Source organism: Austrofundulus limnaeus, unplaced genomic scaffold, assembly GCF_001266775.1.
Source record: "Austrofundulus limnaeus strain Quisiro unplaced genomic scaffold, Austrofundulus_limnaeus-1.0 Scaffold2404, whole genome shotgun sequence".
Lineage (NCBI taxonomy): Eukaryota > Metazoa > Chordata > Actinopteri > Cyprinodontiformes > Rivulidae > Austrofundulus > Austrofundulus limnaeus.
Window position 1 is genome coordinate 28,070 of NW_013954806.1, and position 1,456 is coordinate 29,525.

Below are 1,456 nucleotides of genomic sequence, written 5' to 3' on the forward strand. Positions count from 1 at the left end.
TAAAACATCCTCAGGGACAGAAACCTGTACTTCTGGGCGGTCTTGTCTGGTTCTGGGTTCTGACCTCTTTCTGATCTGGAAGAAGACCACCAGCGCTCCAGTGTTGCAGNTTTGGGAACCACAGGGTCTCATCTCTGCTGTATGCAGATGATGTGGTTCTGTTGCTGTCTTTGAACCAAGACCTTCAGTGTGCACTGGGGTGATTCATAGCCTAATGTAAAGTGGTAGAGGTAACAGTAGGGTTGGGCGATATTGGCAAAAAAATTAATCACGATAAATTTTGCCAATAACGATTAATCCCCTGGAGTCCCTGAATGCCTGCATGTCCTGGTCACGACCAGTTTAAATCACTCAGACTAGCTCTCCATAAAAATCAGTTCCAAACTGTGTCAAAAGTACAGACATCAGTTTTTAAATTGTGTTGTTAGACCAAGTARAACCAGTTACGATAAATAAATTACAGAACTTTAAAAAAATGTTCATCATATTTGAAGCAGAGAGGAGCACTGAGCGGACTGACTGGGGAAATCTCCAGTCTGCCTGGTGGAAYTAATCCTATTAATCATCAAGTTCAAAAATAATCGATTAGAGTTTTTCTGATGATTATTTGCACACAATACCATTTTGCCCARCCSTAGATGAAAGTCAGTTCCTCTAAATCTGAGACCATGGTTSTTGGCCGGAAAAGGGTGGAATGCCCCCTCTGGGTCGTGGGGAGAGTCTCTGCCTCAAGTGGAGGAGTTGAAGTATCCAGTTGTCTKGTTCCTGAGTGATGGTAGGATGGATYGACSGAATGAGACYTCGTCYTCAGTAATGATGGTGTTGCTTTGGTCGGTCATGGTGAAGAAAGAGCTGAGTCCAAAAGCAAAGCTCTGAATTTACTGGTCTGTCTATGTTGAGTCTACCAAAGATCTGAGACCGGGACAGAGGTCCAACTTCCTTAACACACTGCTAAAGGACAGTCCTCTTGTTTAATCAGAACCAGGTAAAGATCCTGGACCAGTCCAGTTTAAAACCAGACCTAAATCCAGCTGAGAAGCTCTGGTTTGATTTAAACTCAAGCTCAGCTGTTACAGAAYAACAATAAATAAAGAGACGGGTCTATAAAACATCCTCAGGGACAGAAACCTGTACTTCTGGGCGGTCTTGTCTGGTTCTGGGTTCTGACCTCTTTCTGATCTGGAAGAAGACCACCAGYGCTCCAGTGTTGCAGAGGAAGGCCACAGGAAACACCAGGATGTAGGTACAGGTGTAGGCAAGGTACTTAAAGGTGCTGTCATCATGGTAACAGTGAGACAGGGCTCTGACCGGTACACTGCTGTTGGTGATGTTGGTGCTGATGGTGCTGACCATTATTCCTGTTAGAACACAACCAGACAAATTCTAATGAGAAAACAACTCAAAGTGTTAAAGGTTCATCCAGTTTGTTCATGAATCACTGACAGTTTCCCTGTTT

At 44.0% G+C, this 1,456-nt stretch overlaps 1 protein-coding gene across 1 annotated transcript in view; it reads right to left on the reverse strand.

Moving 5' to 3' along the window:
- cysltr3 (cysteinyl leukotriene receptor 3) overlaps positions 1–1,370 on the reverse strand; it is a 7,709-nt gene extending 6,339 nt beyond the window's left edge. The window contains exon 1 of the mRNA XM_013999671.1: positions 1,169–1,370. Within this exon, the coding sequence (XP_013855125.1) occupies positions 1,169–1,353 (185 nt within the window). The 5' untranslated portion in view covers positions 1,354–1,370. The remainder of the gene's footprint in view (positions 1–1,168) is intronic.
- Between the last annotated feature and the right edge of the window lie 86 nt (positions 1,371–1,456).